General features: G+C 59.1%; 1 protein-coding gene across 1 annotated transcript in view; it reads left to right on the forward strand.

The window, feature by feature from the left end:
* Positions 1-14081, forward strand: part of ABCC8 (ATP binding cassette subfamily C member 8) — a 434375-nt gene that overhangs the window by 392259 nt on the left and 28035 nt on the right. Inside the window, exons 33-36 of the mRNA XM_069768187.1 lie at positions 2-132; positions 203-281; positions 445-553; positions 730-833. Coding sequence (XP_069624288.1) covers positions 2-132; positions 203-281; positions 445-553; positions 730-833 — 423 coding nt within the window. The remainder of the gene's footprint in view (position 1; positions 133-202; positions 282-444; positions 554-729; positions 834-14081) is intronic.

The raw sequence follows: 14081 nt of genomic DNA on the forward strand, positions 1-14081 counted from the left end.
GCTGCCACCCAGATCCCACAGAACTGGCCAGACAGCGGCGAGATCCAGATCCAGAACCTGAGCGTGCGCTATGACAGCTCCCTGAAACCCGTCCTGAAGCACGTGAACGCCCACATCACCCCAGGACAGAAGGTGGGATGAGCTGTTAGGAGTAGTAGTCCTCCCGTCCCTTGGAGACTCATCCATCTCTCTTTCAGAACAGATCGGCATTTGTGGGAGAACTGGCAGCGGCAAATCCTCTTTTTCGCTGGCGTTTTTCCGGATGGTCGACACTTTTCAGGGTGAGAACTAATATTCGGGAAGTTTTATCAGTGACGTCATCACCAGGGGGCAGGTCTGACAACCTTTCACACATGATATACTGGCTGGTTGTCAGCAGCTGATAATATGGTCCTGTATATTAGGATCCGACAGTTTCATCTGTATTATTTCCATATCTTTCAGGACGGATTATCATTGATGGGATAGATATAGCTAAACTGCCGCTGCAGACGCTGCGCTCTCGACTGTCCATCATTCTCCAGGACCCGATATTATTCAGTGGGAGCATAAGGTACCCTGCTGTGACTTCATCAGTGACTTCATCAGTGACTTCATCAGTGACTTCATCAGTGACTTCATCAGTGACTTCATCAGTGACTTCATCAGTGACTTCATCAGTGACTTCATCAGTGCATTGTTCTCAGGTATCTGCTCTGTCACCTCTAGTGATTCTCCTCTTTTCTGCAGGTTTAATCTGGACCCTGAGAATAAATGCACGGACTGCATGTTGTGGGAGGCGCTGGACATCGCCCAGCTGAAACACGTGGTGAAGGCACTGCCCGGAGGCCTGGGTGAGATGCCCATGTACTGCACCATCACAGTGACCGTCACAGCAGCTCTCTCCACCTGTGTCACACCGGCTCCTTCCTTCCACCGTCACAGCAGCTCCCTCCACCTGTGTCACACCGGCTCCTTCCTTCCACCGTCACAGCAGCTCCCTCCACCTGTGTCACATCGGCTCCTTCCTTCCACCGTCACAGCAGCTCCCTCCACCTGTGTCACATCGGCTCCTTCCTTCCACCGTCACAGCAGCTCCCTCCACCTGTGTCACACCGGCTCCTTCCTTCCACCGTCACAGCAGCTCCCTCCACCTGTGTCACACCGGCTCCTTCCTTCCACAGTCACAGCAGCTCCCTCCACCTGTGTCACACCGGCTCCTTCCTTCCACAGTCACAGCAGCTCCCTCCACCTGTGTCATACCGGCTCCTTCCTTCCACAGTCACAGCAGCTCCCTCCACCTGTGTCACACCGGCTCCTTCCTTCCACCGTCACGGCAGCTCCCTCCACCTGTGTCACACCGGCTCCTTCCTTCCACCGTCACAGCAGCTCTCTCCACCTGTGTCACATCAGCTCCTTCCTTCCACCGTCACAGCAGCTCCCTCCACCTGTGTCACTTCGGCTCCTTCCTTCCACCGTCACAGCAGCTCTCTCCACCTGTGTCACATCGACTCCTTCCTTCCACAGTCACAGCAGCTCCCTCCACCTGTGTCACATCGACTCCTTCCTTCCACCGTCACAGCAGCTCTCTCCACCTGTGTCACACCGACTCCTTCCTTCCACCGTCACAGCAGCTCCCTCCACCTGTGTCACATCGGCTCCTTCCTTCCACCGTCACAGCAGCTCCCTCCACCTGTGTCACACCGACTCCTTCCTTCCACCGTCACAGCAGCTCCCTCCACCTGTGTCACATCGACTCCTTCCTTCCACCGTCACAGCAGCTCTCTCCACCTGTGTCACACCGACTCCTTCCTTCCACCGTCACAGCAGCTCCCTCCACCTGTGTCACATCGACTCCTTCCTTCCACAGTCACAGCAGCTCCCTCCACCTGTGTCACATCGGCTCCTTACTTCCACCGTCACAGCAGCTCCCTCCACCTGTGTCACATCGGATTCTTCCTTCCACCGTCACAGCAGCTCTCTCCACCTGTGTCACACCGACTCCTTCCTTCCACAGTCACAGCAGCTCCCTCCACCTGTGTCACATCGGCTCCTTCCTTCCACCGTCACAGCAGCTCTCTCCACCTGTGTCACATCGGCTCCTTCCTTCCACAGTCACAGCAGCTCCCTCCACCTGTGTCACATCGACTCCTTCCTTCCACAGTCACAGCAGCTCCCTCCACCTGTGTCACATCGGCTCCTTCCTTCCACAGTCACAGCAGCTCCCTCCACCTGTGTCACATCGGCTCCTTCCTTCCACCGTCACAGCAGCTCTCTCCACCTGTGTCACATCGGCTCCTTCCTTCCACCGTCACAGCAGCTCCCTCCACCTGTGTCACACCGGCTCCTTCCTTCCACCGTCACAGCAGCTCCCTCCACCTGTGTCACATCGGCTCTTTCTTCCACCGTCACAGCAGCTCCCTCCACCTGTGTCACATCGGCTCCTTCCTTCCACCGTCACAGCAGCTCTCTCCACCTGTGTCACATCGACTCCTTCCTTCCACAGTCACAGCAGCTCCCTCCACCTATGTCACACCGACTCCTTCCTTCCACCGTCACAGCAGCTCTCTCCACCTGTGTCACACCGACTCCTTCCTTCCACAGTCACAGCAGCTCCCTCCACCTGTGTCACATCGGCTCCTTCCTTCCACCGTCACAGCAGCTCTCTCCACCTGTGTCACACCGACTCCTTCCTTCCACCGTCACAGCAGCTCCCTCCACCTGTGTCACATCGGCTCCTTCCTTCCACAGTCACAGCAGCTCCCTCCACCTGTGTCACATCGACTCCTTCCTTCCACAGTCACAGCAGCTCCCTCCACCTGTGTCACATCGGCTCCTTCCTTCCACCGTCACAGCAGCTCCCTCCACCTGTGTCACATCGGCTCCTTCCTTCCACCGTCACAGCAGCTCTCTCCACCTGTGTCACATCGGCTCCTTCCTTCCACCGTCACAGCAGCTCTCTCCACCTGTGTCACATCGACTCCTTCCTTCCACCGTCACAGCAGCTCCCTCCACCTGTGTCACATCGGATCCTTCCTTCCACCGTCACAGCAGCTCTCTCCACCTGTGTCACATCGGATCCTTCCTTCCACCGTCACAGCAGCTCTCTCCACCTGTGTCACACCGACTCCTTCCTTCCACAGTCACAGCAGCTCCCTCCACCTGTGTCACATCGGCTCCTTCCTTCCACCGTCACAGCAGCTCTCTCCACCTGTGTCACATCGGCTCCTTCCTTCCACAGTCACAGCAGCTCCCTCCACCTGTGTCACATCGACTCCTTCCTTCCACAGTCACAGCAGCTCCCTCCACCTGTGTCACATCGGCTCCTTCCTTCCACAGTCACAGCAGCTCCCTCCACCTGTGTCACATCGGCTCCTTCCTTCCACCGTCACAGCAGCTCTCTCCACCTGTGTCACATCGGCTCCTTCCTTCCACCGTCACAGCAGCTCCCTCCACCTGTGTCACACCGGCTCCTTCCTTCCACCGTCACAGCAGCTCCCTCCACCTGTGTCACATCGGCTCCTTCTTCCACCGTCACAGCAGCTCCCTCCACCTGTGTCACATCGGCTCCTTCCTTCCACCGTCACAGCAGCTCTCTCCACCTGTGTCACATCGGCTCCTTCCTTCCACCGTCACAGCAGCTCCCTCCACCTGTGTCACACCGGCTCCTTCCTTCCACCGTCACAGCAGCTCCCTCCATCTGTGTCACATCGGCTCCTTCTTCCACCGTCACAGCAGCTCCCTCCACCTGTGTCACATCGGCTCCTTCCTTCCACCGTCACAGCAGCTCTCTCCACCTGTGTCACATCGGCTCCTTCCTTCCACCGTCACAGCAGCTCCCTCCACCTGTGTCACACCGGCTCCTTCCTTCCACCGTCACAGCAGCTCCCTCCACCTGTGTCACACCGGCTCCTTCCACCGTCACAGCAGCTCCCTCCACCTGTGTCATACCGGCTCCTTCCTTCCACAGTCACAGCAGCTCCCTCCACCTGTGTCACACCGGCTCCTTCCTTCCACCGTCACAGCAGCTCCCTCCACCTGTGTCACACCGGCTCCTTCCTTCCACCGTCACAGCAGCTCTCTCCACCTGTGTCACATCGGCTCCTTCCTTCCACCGTCACAGCAGCTCCCTCCACCTGTGTCACATCGGCTCCTTCCTTCCACCGTCACAGCAGCTCTCTCCACCTGTGTCACATCGACTCCTCCCTCCCAGTCACAGCAGCTCCCTCCACCTGTGTCACATCGACTCCTTCCTTCCACAGTCACAGCAGCTCCCTCCACCTGTGTCACATCGGCTCCTTCCTTCCACAGTCACAGCAGCTCCCTCCACCTGTGTCACATCGGATCATTCCTTCCACCGTCACAGCAGCTCTCTCCACCTGTGTCACATCGGATCCTTCCTTCCACCGTCACAGCAGCTCCCTCCACCTGTGTCACATCGGATCCTTCCTTCCACCGTCACAGCAGCTCTCTCCACCTGTGTCACATCGATCCACCGTCACAGCAGCTCCCTCCACCTGTGTCACATCGGCTCCTTCCTCCCACCGTCACAGCAGCTCCCTCCACCTGTGTCACATCGACTCCTCCCTCCCACAGTCACAGCAGCTCCCTCCACCTGTGTCACACCGACTCCTTCCTTCCACCGTCACAGCAGCTCTCTCCACCTGTGTCACATCGGCTCCTTCCTTCCACCGTCACAGCAGCTCCCTCCACCTGTGTCACATCGGCTCCTTCCTTCCACCGTCACAGCAGCTCCCTCCACCTGTGTCACATCGGCTCCTTCCTTCCACCGTCACAGCAGCTCCCTCCACCTGTGTCACATCGGCTCCTTCCTTCCACCGTCACAGCAGCTCCCTCCACCTGTGTCACATCGGCTCCTTCCTTCCACCGTCACAGCAGCTCCCTCCACCTGTGTCACATCGGCTCCTTCCTTCCACCGTCACAGCAGCTCCCTCCACCTGTGTCACATCGGCTCCTTCCTTCCACAGTCACAGCAGCTCCCTCCACCTGTGTCACACCGGCTCCTTCCTTCCACCGTCACAGCAGCTCCCTCCACCTGTGTCACATCGGCTCCTTCCTTCCACAGTCACAGCAGCTCCCTCCACCTGTGTCACATCGGCTCCTTCCTTCCACCGTCACAGCAGCTCCCTCCACCTGTGTCACATCGGATCCTTCCTTCCACCGTCACAGCAGCTCTCTCCACCTGTGTCACATCGGATCCTTCCTTCCACCGTCACAGCAGCTCTCTCCACCTGTGTCACATCGGCTCCTTCCTTCCACCGTCACAGCAGCTCCCTCCACCTGTGTCACATCGGCTCCTTCCTTCCATCGTCACAGCAGCTCCCTCCACCTGTGTCACATCGGCTCCTTCCTTCCACCGTCACAGCAGCTCTCTCCACCTGTGTCACATCGGCTCCTTCCTTCCACAGTCACAGCAGCTCTCTCCACCTGTGTCACATCGGCTCCTTCCTTCCACAGTCACAGCAGCTCCCTCCACCTGTGTCACATCGGCTCCTTCCTTCCACCGTCACAGCAGCTCCCTCCACCTGTGTCATACCGGCTCCTTCCTTCCACCGTCACAGCAGCTCTCTCCACCTGTGTCACATCGGCTCCTTCCTTCCACCGTCACAGCAGCTCCCTCCACCTGTGTCACATCGGCTCCTTCCTTCCACCGTCACAGCAGCTCCCTCCACCTGTGTCACATCGGCTCCTTCCTTCCACCGTCACAGCAGCTCTCTCCACCTGTGTCACATCGGCTCCTTCCTTCCACAGTCACAGCAGCTCTCTCCACCTGTGTCACATCGGCTCCTTCCTTCCACAGTCACAGCAGCTCCCTCCACCTGTGTCACACCGACTCCTTCCTTCCACCGTCACAGCAGCTCTCTCCACCTGTGTCACATCGGCTCCTTCCTTCCACCGTCACAGCAGCTCCCTCCACCTGTGTCACATCGGCTCCTTCCTTCCACAGTCACAGCAGCTCTCTCCACCTGTGTCACATCGGCTCCTTCCTTCCACAGTCACAGCAGCTCCCTCCACCTGTGTCACACCGACTCCTTCCTTCCACCGTCACAGCAGCTCTCTCCACCTGTGTCACATCGGCTCCTTCCTTCCACCGTCACAGCAGCTCCCTCCACCTGTGTCACATCGGCTCCTTCCTTCCACCGTCACAGCAGCTCCCTCCACCTGTGTCACGTCGGCTCCTTCCTTCCACCGTCACAGCAGCTCCCTCCACCTGTGTCACATCGGCTCCTTCCTTCCACCGTCACAGCAGCTCCCTCCACCTGTGTCACATCGACTCCTTCCTTCCACAGTCACAGCAGCTCCCTCCACCTTTGTCACATCGGCTCCTTCCTTCCACAGTCACAGCAGCTCCCTCCACCTGTGTCACATCGGCTCCTTCCTTCCACCGTCACAGCAGCTCTCTCCACCTGTGTCACATCGGCTACTTCCTTCCACCGTCACAGCAGCTCCCTCCACCTGTGTCACATCGGATCCTTCCTTCCACCGTCACAGCAGCTCTCTCCACCTGTCAAATCGGATCCTTCCTTCCACCGTCACAGCAGCTCTCTCCACCTGTGTCACATCGGCTCCTTCCTTCCACCATCACAGCAGCTCCCTCCACCTGTGTCACATCGACTCCTTCCTTCCACCGTCACAGAAGCTCCCTCCACCTGTGTCACATCGGCTCCTTCCTTCCACCGTCACAGCAGCTCCCTCCACCTGTGTCACATCGGCTCCTTCCTTCCACAGTCACAGCAGCTCCCTCCACCTGTGTCACACCGACTCCTTCCTTCCACCGTCACAGCAGCTCTCTCCACCTGTGTCACATCGGCTCCTTCCTTCCACCGTCACAGAAGCTCTCTCCACCTGTGTCACATCGGCTCCTTCCTTCCACCGTCACAGAAGCTCTCTCCACCTGTGTCACATCGGCTCCTTCCTTCCACCGTCACAGAAGCTCCCTCCACCTGTGTCACACCGACTCCTTCCTTCCACAGTCACAGCAGCTCCCTCCACCTGTGTCACACCGACTCCTTCCTTCCACCGTCACAGCAGCTCTCTCCACCTGTGTCACATCGGCTCCTTCCTTCCACCGTCACAGCAGCTCCCTCCACCTGTGTCACATCGACTCCTTCCTTCCACCGTCACAGCAGCTCCCTCCACCTGTGTCACATCGACTCCTTCCTTCCACAGTCACAGCAGCTCTCTCCACCTGTGTCACATCGGCTCCTTCCTTCCACCGTCACAGCAGCTCCCTCCACCTGTGTCACACCGACTCCTTCCTTCCACCGTCACAGCAGCTCTCTCCACCTGTGTCACATCGGCTCCTTCCTTCCACCGTCACAGAAGCTCCCTCCACCTGTGTCACATCGACTCCTTCCTTCCACAGTCACAGCAGCTCCCTCCACCTGTGTCACATCGACTCCTTCCTTCCACAGTCACAGCAGCTCCCTCCACCTGTGTCACATCGGCTCCTTCCTTCCACCGTCACAGCAGCTCTCTCCACCTGTGTCACATCGGCTCCTTCCTTCCACAGTCACAGAAGCTCCCTCCACCTGTGTCACATCGGCTCCTTCCTTCCACCGTCACAGCAGCTCCCTCCACCTGTGTCACATCGACTCCTTCCTTCCAGTCACAGCAGCTCCCTCCACCTGTGTCACATCGACTCCTTCCTTCCACAGTCACAGAAGCTCCCTCCACCTGTGTCACATCGGCTCCTTCCTTCCACCGTCACAGCAGCTCCCTCCACCTGTCACATCGGCTCCTTCCTTCCAGTCACAGCAGCTCCCTCCACCTGTGTCACATCGACTCCTTCCTTCCACCGTCACAGCAGCTCTCTCCACCTGTGTCACATCGACTCCTTCCTTCCACAGTCACAGAAGCTCCCTCCACCTGTGTCACATCGGCTCCTTCCTTCCACCGTCACAGCAGCTCCCTCCACCTGTGTCACATCGACTCCTTCCTTCCACAGTCACAGCAGCTCCCTCCACCTGTGTCACATCGGCTCCTTCCTTCCACCGTCACAGCAGCTCCCTCCACCTGTGTCACATCGGCTCCTTCCTTCCAGTCACAGCAGCTCCCTCCACCTGTGTCACATCGGCTCCTTCCTTCCACCGTCACAGCAGCTCTCTCCACCTGTGTCACATCGGCTCCTCCCTTCCACCGTCACAGCAGCTCCCTCCACCTGTGTCACACCGGCTCCTTCCTTCCACCGTCACAGCAGCTCCCTCCACCTGTGTCACATCGGCTCCTTCCTTCCACCGTCACAGCAGCTCCCTCCACCTGTGTCACATCGGCTCCTTCCTTCCACCGTCACAGCAGCTCCCTCCACCTGTGTCACACCGGCTCCTTCCTTCCACCGTCACAGCAGCTCCCTCCACCTGTGTCACACCGGCTCCTTCCTTCCACAGTCACAGCAGCTCCCTCCACCTGTGTCACACCGGCTCCTTCCTTCCACAGTCACAGCAGCTCCCTCCACCTGTGTCATACCGGCTCCTTCCTTCCACAGTCACAGCAGCTCCCTCCACCTGTGTCACACCGGCTCCTTCCTTCCACCGTCACGGCAGCTCCCTCCACCTGTGTCACACCGGCTCCTTCCTTCCACCGTCACAGCAGCTCTCTCCACCTGTGTCACATCGGCTCCTTCCTTCCACCGTCACAGCAGCTCCCTCCACCTGTGTCACATCGGCTCCTTCCTTCCACCGTCACAGCAGCTCTCTCCACCTGTGTCACATCGACTCCTTCCTTCCACCGTCACAGCAGCTCCCTCCACCTGTGTCACACCGACTCCTTCCTTCCACCGTCACAGCAGCTCCCTCCACCTGTGTCACATCGACTCCTTCCTTCCACCGTCACAGCAGCTCTCTCCACCTGTGTCACACCGACTCCTTCCTTCCACCGTCACAGCAGCTCCCTCCACCTGTGTCACATCGACTCCTTCCTTCCACAGTCACAGCAGCTCCCTCCACCTGTGTCACATCGGCTCCTTCCTTCCACCGTCACAGCAGCTCCCTCCACCTGTGTCACATCGGATTCTTCCTTCCACCGTCACAGCAGCTCTCTCCACCTGTGTCACACCGACTCCTTCCTTCCACAGTCACAGCAGCTCCCTCCACCTGTGTCACATCGGCTCCTTCCTTCCACCGTCACAGCAGCTCTCTCCACCTGTGTCACATCGGCTCCTTCCTTCCACAGTCACAGCAGCTCCCTCCACCTGTGTCACATCGACTCCTTCCTTCCACAGTCACAGCAGCTCCCTCCACCTGTGTCACATCGGCTCCTTCCTTCCACAGTCACAGCAGCTCCCTCCACCTGTGTCACATCGGCTCCTTCCTTCCACCGTCACAGCAGCTCTCTCCACCTGTGTCACAACGGCTCCTTCCTTCCACCGTCACAGCAGCTCCCTCCACCTGTGTCACACCGGCTCCTTCCTTCCACCGTCACAGCAGCTCCCTCCACCTGTGTCACATCGGCTCCTTCTTCCACCGTCACAGCAGCTCCCTCCACCTGTGTCACATCGGCTCCTTCCTTCCACCGTCACAGCAGCTCTCTCCACCTGTGTCACATCGGCTCCTTCCTTCCACCGTCACAGCAGCTCCCTCCACCTGTGTCACACCGGCTCCTTCCTTCCACCGTCACAGCAGCTCCCTCCACCTGTGTCACATCGGCTCCTTCTTCCACCGTCACAGCAGCTCCCTCCACCTGTGTCACATCGGCTCCTTCCTTCCACCGTCACAGCAGCTCTCTCCACCTGTGTCACATCGGCTCCTTCCTTCCACCGTCACAGCAGCTCCCTCCACCTGTGTCACACCGGCTCCTTCCTTCCACCGTCACAGCAGCTCCCTCCACCTGTGTCACACCGGCTCCTTCCACCGTCACAGCAGCTCCCTCCACCTGTGTCATACCGGCTCCTTCCTTCCACAGTCACAGCAGCTCCCTCCACCTGTGTCACACCGGCTCCTTCCTTCCACCGTCACAGCAGCTCCCTCCACCTGTGTTACACCGGCTCCTTCCTTCCACCGTCACAGCAGCTCTCTCCACCTGTGTCACATCGGCTCCTTACTTCCACCGTCACAGCAGCTCCTTCCACCTGTGTCACATCGGCTCCTTCCTTCCACCGTCACAGCAGCTCTCTCCACCTGTGTCACATCGACTCCTCCCTCCCAGTCACAGCAGCTCCCTCCACCTGTGTCACATCGACTCCTTCCTTCCACAGTCACAGCAGCTCCCTCCACCTGTGTCACATCGGCTCCTTCCTTCCACAGTCACAGCAGCTCCCTCCACCTGTGTCACATCGGCTCCTTCCTTCCACAGTCACAGCAGCTCTCTCCACCTGTGTCACATCGACTCCTTCCTTCCACCGTCACAGCAGCTCCCTCCACCTGTGTCACATCGACTCCTTCCTTCCACCGTCACAGCAGCTCTCTCCACCTGTGTCACATCGGATCCTTCCTTCCACCGTCACAGCAGCTCTCTCCACCTGTGTCACATCGGATCCTTCCTTCCACCGTCACAGCAGCTCCCTCCACCTGTGTCACATCGGATCCTTCCTTCCACCGTCACAGCAGCTCTCTCCACCTGTGTCACATCGGATCCTTCCTTCCACCGTCACAGCAACTCCCTCCACCTGTGTCACATCGGATCCTTCCTTCCACCGTCACAGCAGCTCCCTCCACCTGTGTCACATCGGCTCCTTCCTCCCACCGTCACAGCAGCTCTCTCCACCTGTGTCACATCGGATCCTTCCTTCCACCGTCACAGCAGCTCCCTCCACCTGTGTCACATCGGATCCTTCCTTCCACCGTCACAGCAGCTCTCTCCACCTGTGTCACATCGGATCCTTCCTTCCACTGTCACAGCAGCTCCCTCCACCTGTGTCACATCGGATCCTTCCTTCCACCGTCACAGCAGCTCTCTCCACCTGTGTCACATCGGATCCTTCCTTCCACCGTCACAGCAACTCCCTCCACCTGTGTCACATCGGATCCTTCCTTCCACCGTCACAGCAGCTCCCTCCACCTGTGTCACATCGGCTCCTTCCTCCCACCGTCACAGCAGCTCCCTCCACCTGTGTCACATCGACTCCTCCCTCCCACAGTCACAGCAGCTCCCTCCACCTGTGTCACATCGACTCCTTCCACAGTCACAGCAGCTCCCTCCACCTGTGTCACATCGGCTCCTTCCTTCCACCGTCACAGCAGCTCTCTCCACCTGTGTCACATCGGCTCCTTCCTTCCACAGTCACAGAAGCTCCCTCCACCTGTGTCACATCGGCTCCTTCCTTCCACCGTCACAGCAGCTCCCTCCACCTGTGTCACATCGACTCCTTCCTTCCAGTCACAGCAGCTCCCTCCACCTGTGTCACATCGGCTCCTTCCTTCCACCGTCACAGCAGCTCCCTCCACCTGTGTCACATCGGCTCCTTCCTTCCAGTCACAGCAGCTCCCTCCACCTGTGTCACATCGACTCCTTCCTTCCACCGTCACAGCAGCTCTCTCCACCTGTGTCACATCGACTCCTTCCTTCCACAGTCACAGAAGCTCCCTCCACCTGTGTCACATCGGCTCCTTCCTTCCACCGTCACAGCAGCTCCCTCCACCTGTGTCACATCGGCTCCTTCCTTCCACCGTCACAGAAGCTCCCTCCACCTGTGTCACATCGACTCCTTCCTTCCACAGTCACAGCAGCTCCCTCCACCTGTGTCACATCGGCTCCTTCCTTCCACCGTCACAGCAGCTCCCTCCACCTGTGTCACATCGGCTCCTTCCTTCCAGTCACAGCAGCTCCCTCCACCTGTGTCACATCGGCTCCTTCCTTCCACCGTCACAGCAGCTCTCTCCACCTGTGTCACATCGGCTCCTCCCTTCCACCGTCACAGCAGCTCCCTCCACCTGTGTCACACCGGCTCCTTCCTTCCACCGTCACAGCAGCTCCCTCCACCTGTGTCACATCGGCTCCTTCCTTCCAGTCACAGCAGCTCCCTCCACCTGTGTCACATCGGCTCCTCCCTTCCAGTCACAGCAGCTCCCTCCACCTGTGTCACATCGGCTCCTTCCTTCCACCGTCACAGCAGCTCCCTCCACCTGTGTCACATCGGCTCCTTCCTTCCAGTCACAGCAGCTCCCTCCACCTGTGTCACATCGGCTCCTTCCTTCCACCGTCACAGCAGCTCCCTCCACCTGTGTCACATCGGCTCCTCCCTTCCAGTCACAGCAGCTCCCTCCACCTGTGTCACATCGGCTCCTTCCTTCCACCGTCACAGCAGCTCCCTCCACCTGTGTCACATCGGCTCCTCCCTTCCAGTCACAGCAGCTCCCTCCACCTGTGTCACATCGGCTCCTTCCTTCCACCGTCACAGCAGCTCCCTCCACCTGTGTCACATCGGCTCCTTCCTTCCAGTCACAGCAGCTCCCTCCACCTGTGTCACATCGGCTCCTTCCTTCCACCGTCACAGCAGCTCTCTCCACCTGTGTCACATCGGCTCCTCCCTTCCACCGTCACAGCAGCTCCCTCCACCTGTGTCACACCGGCTCCTTCCTTCCACCGTCACAGCAGCTCTCTCCACCTGTGTCACATCGGCTCCTTCCTTCCACAGTCACAGCAGCTCCCTCCACCTGTGTCACATCGGCTCCTTCCTTCCACCGTCACAGCAGCTCCCTCCACCTGTGTCACATCGACTCCTTCCTTCCACAGTCACAGCAGCTCCCTCCACCTGTGTCACACCGGCTCCTTCCTTCCACCATCACAGCAGCTCCCTCCACCTGTGTCACATCGGCTCCTTCCTTCCACCGTCACAGCAGCTCCCTCCACCTGTGTCACATCGGCTCCTTCCTTCCAGTCACAGCAGCTCCCTCCACCTGTGTCACATCGGCTCCTTCCTTCCACCGTCACAGCAGCTCCCTCCACCTGTGTCACATCGACTCCTTCCTTCCACCGTCACAGCAGCTCCCTCCACCTGTGTCACATCGGCTCCTTCCTTCCAGTCACAGCAGCTCCCTCCACCTGTGTCACATCGGCTCCTTCCTTCCACCATCACAGCAGCTCCCTCCACCTGTGTCACATCGGATCCTTCCTTCCACCGTCACAGCAGCTCTCTCCACCTGTCACATCGGATCCTTCCTTCCACCGTCACAGCAGCTCTCTCCACCTGTGTCACATCGGCTCCTTCCTTCCACCGTCACAGCAGCTCCCTCCACCTGTGTCACATCGACTCCTTCCTTCCACCGTCACAGAAGCTCCCTCCACCTGTGTCACATCGGCTCCTTCCTTCCACCGTCACAGCAGCTCCCTCCACCTGTGTCACATCGGCTCCTTCCTTCCACAGTCACAGCAGCTCCCTCCACCTGTGTCACACCGACTCCTTCCTTCCACCGTCACAGCAGCTCTCTCCACCTGTGTCACATCGGCTCCTTCCTCCCACCGTCACAGAAGCTCTCTCCACCTGTGTCACATCGGCTCCTTCCTTCCACCGTCACAGAAGCTCTCTCCACCTGTGTCACATCGGCTCCTTCCTTCCACCGTCACAGAAGCTCCCTCCACCTGTGTCACACCGACTCCTTCCTTCCACAGTCACAGCAGCTCCCTCCACCTGTGTCACACCGACTCCTTCCTTCCACCGTCACAGCAGCTCTCTCCACCTGTGTCACATCGGCTCCTTCCTTCCACCGTCACAGCAGCTCCCTCCACCTGTGTCACATCGACTCCTTCCTTCCACCGTCACAGCAGCTCCCTCCACCTGTGTCACATCGACTCCTTCCTTCCACAGTCACAGCAGCTCTCTCCACCTGTGTCACATCGGCTCCTTCCTTCCACCGTCACAGCAGCTCCCTCCACCTGTGTCACACCGACTCCTTCCTTCCACCGTCACAGCAGCTCTCTCCACCTGTGTCACATCGGCTCCTTCCTTCCACCGTCACAGAAGCTCCCTCCACCTGTGTCACATCGACTCCTTCCTTCCACAGTCACAGCAGCTCCCTCCACCTGTGTCACATCGACTCCTTCCTTCCACAGTCACAGCAGCTCCCTCCACCTGTGTCACATCGGCTCCTTCCTTCCACCGTCACAGCAGCTCTCTCCACCTGTGTCACATCGGCTCCTTCCTTCCA

This window comes from Ranitomeya imitator, chromosome 5 (genome assembly GCF_032444005.1).
Source record: "Ranitomeya imitator isolate aRanImi1 chromosome 5, aRanImi1.pri, whole genome shotgun sequence".
Classification (NCBI taxonomy): Eukaryota; Metazoa; Chordata; class Amphibia; order Anura; family Dendrobatidae; genus Ranitomeya; species Ranitomeya imitator.